The sequence below is a fragment of the Octopus bimaculoides genome, chromosome 3 (genome assembly GCF_001194135.2).
Source record: "Octopus bimaculoides isolate UCB-OBI-ISO-001 chromosome 3, ASM119413v2, whole genome shotgun sequence".
NCBI lineage: Eukaryota > Metazoa > Mollusca > Cephalopoda > Octopoda > Octopodidae > Octopus > Octopus bimaculoides.
In genome coordinates, this window is record NC_068983.1 from 4,807,722 (window position 1) to 4,809,213 (window position 1,492).

General features: G+C 41.6%; 1 protein-coding gene across 1 annotated transcript in view; it reads left to right on the forward strand.

Annotated features, from left to right (window-relative positions):
- Nucleotides 1-305: 305 nt before the first annotated feature.
- The window catches only part of LOC106877360 (epimerase family protein SDR39U1), a 19,538-nt gene continuing 18,351 nt past the window's right edge, over nucleotides 306-1,492 (forward strand). The window contains exons 1-2 of the mRNA XM_014926244.2: nucleotides 306-377; nucleotides 556-630. Of these exons, the coding sequence (XP_014781730.2) occupies nucleotides 306-377; nucleotides 556-630 (147 nt within the window). The remainder of the gene's footprint in view (nucleotides 378-555; nucleotides 631-1,492) is intronic.

The following is a 1,492-nucleotide window of genomic DNA, read 5'->3' on the forward strand; positions in this document are numbered from 1 at the left end:
AGTCTTACGCATGCGTAAAATTAAACAAGCAAGCGTTTCCCGCTCAATTCATTCTCTTTCACGCTGGCCAGCGATTGAGCATGGACGTATGTTTAAAAGCTGTCTCTACATCTTTCGGTCTTATACTCGACAGCTCGTTATTCTCACCTCTAAAGATGTATAACTAAAGATTTGTATGTTTTACCAAGTAAATAAATGTTGTTTAAGTTGTTTAGTCTGGAGTTCAGCGTTCCGTCAATTTCTTCAATTTTATAGTAGAAAGTCAGGTATACAATCTAAAGATGTATAACCCACTTTCTACTAAAATGTCTTTCCGATTTTACGGAGGAAATCGGCAGAACGAGGACCGAGAACACCAGAACTCTCGACGGCGACTGGTACGAAAAAAGAAAGCGGTCGGGGGGAAACCCCGGTATTTCTTGATCTTCCTCTCCTCTGCATTTCCGGTGGCGGTGCCTGGCTTTGCAGCGGCCAAAGCAGACATGTTGATATTTCAGACTCGATTATTTCTTCAAATATCGACAGACTTTTAAGAAATGCTCTCATCTATTTTAGGAAGGAGAATGGAACATCATTATAAATGGTAAACCGACACCTGATCAGAAACAGCTTCAACGGTGTAAGAGTGCGGTAGGAATTGGAATATTTCTTATCGTGTAGCAGAACAAGAAAAGTGGTGTGTAACTGTATTTAAAGAAAAATAGACTCTTTTGTTAGCGCGAGAGAGAGAGAGAGAGGGCGAGGTCGTAGAAATGACCGTAATATCAGCGCCTAGCAGTGTTTGGGCATGAGCAAACTTTAGGTTAGTTAAAATACGATTAAAGAGCAAGAATCATCGATGTCTGGGAATCCGAATGGATACGACACTGGACAAGTATGGTGGTTTTACATTTTTTTTTTTTTTACCATACGAGACAATATTTCTCCACGGTAACAACAATGAATTTGTTGAAATATGTCACAAACATCATATTTTAACTAACCTAAAGTGTGCTTGTGCCTAAGCAGCTTGGCGCTGATGCTGTCTTTTACTTTCATTATGAGGTAGAGTTGTGACTGGTGTCATCCAGACTTTCGAGGAACGACGTTAGCATGAATGTACTAGGCTGATTCCGACTTTATTCACATGGACCCACCTAGCCTTTCGATGTTTAAAATATTCTATTATATTTTTATATTAAATTATTATTAGGAATTGTATTTTTGTTGGGGGCACTCCGTCGCTTACGACGTCGAGGGTTCCAGTTGATCCGATCAACGGAACAGCCTGCTCGTGAAATTAACGTGCAAGTGGCTGAGCACTCCACAGACACGTGTACCCTTAACGTAGTTCTCGGGGATATTCAGCGTGACACAGTGTGACAGGGCTGACCCATTGAATTACAGGTACAACAGAAACATGAAGTAAGAGTGAGAGAAAGTTGTGGTGAAAGAGTACAGCAGGGTTCGCCACCATCCCCTGCCGGAGCCTCGTGGAGCTTTAGGTGTTTTC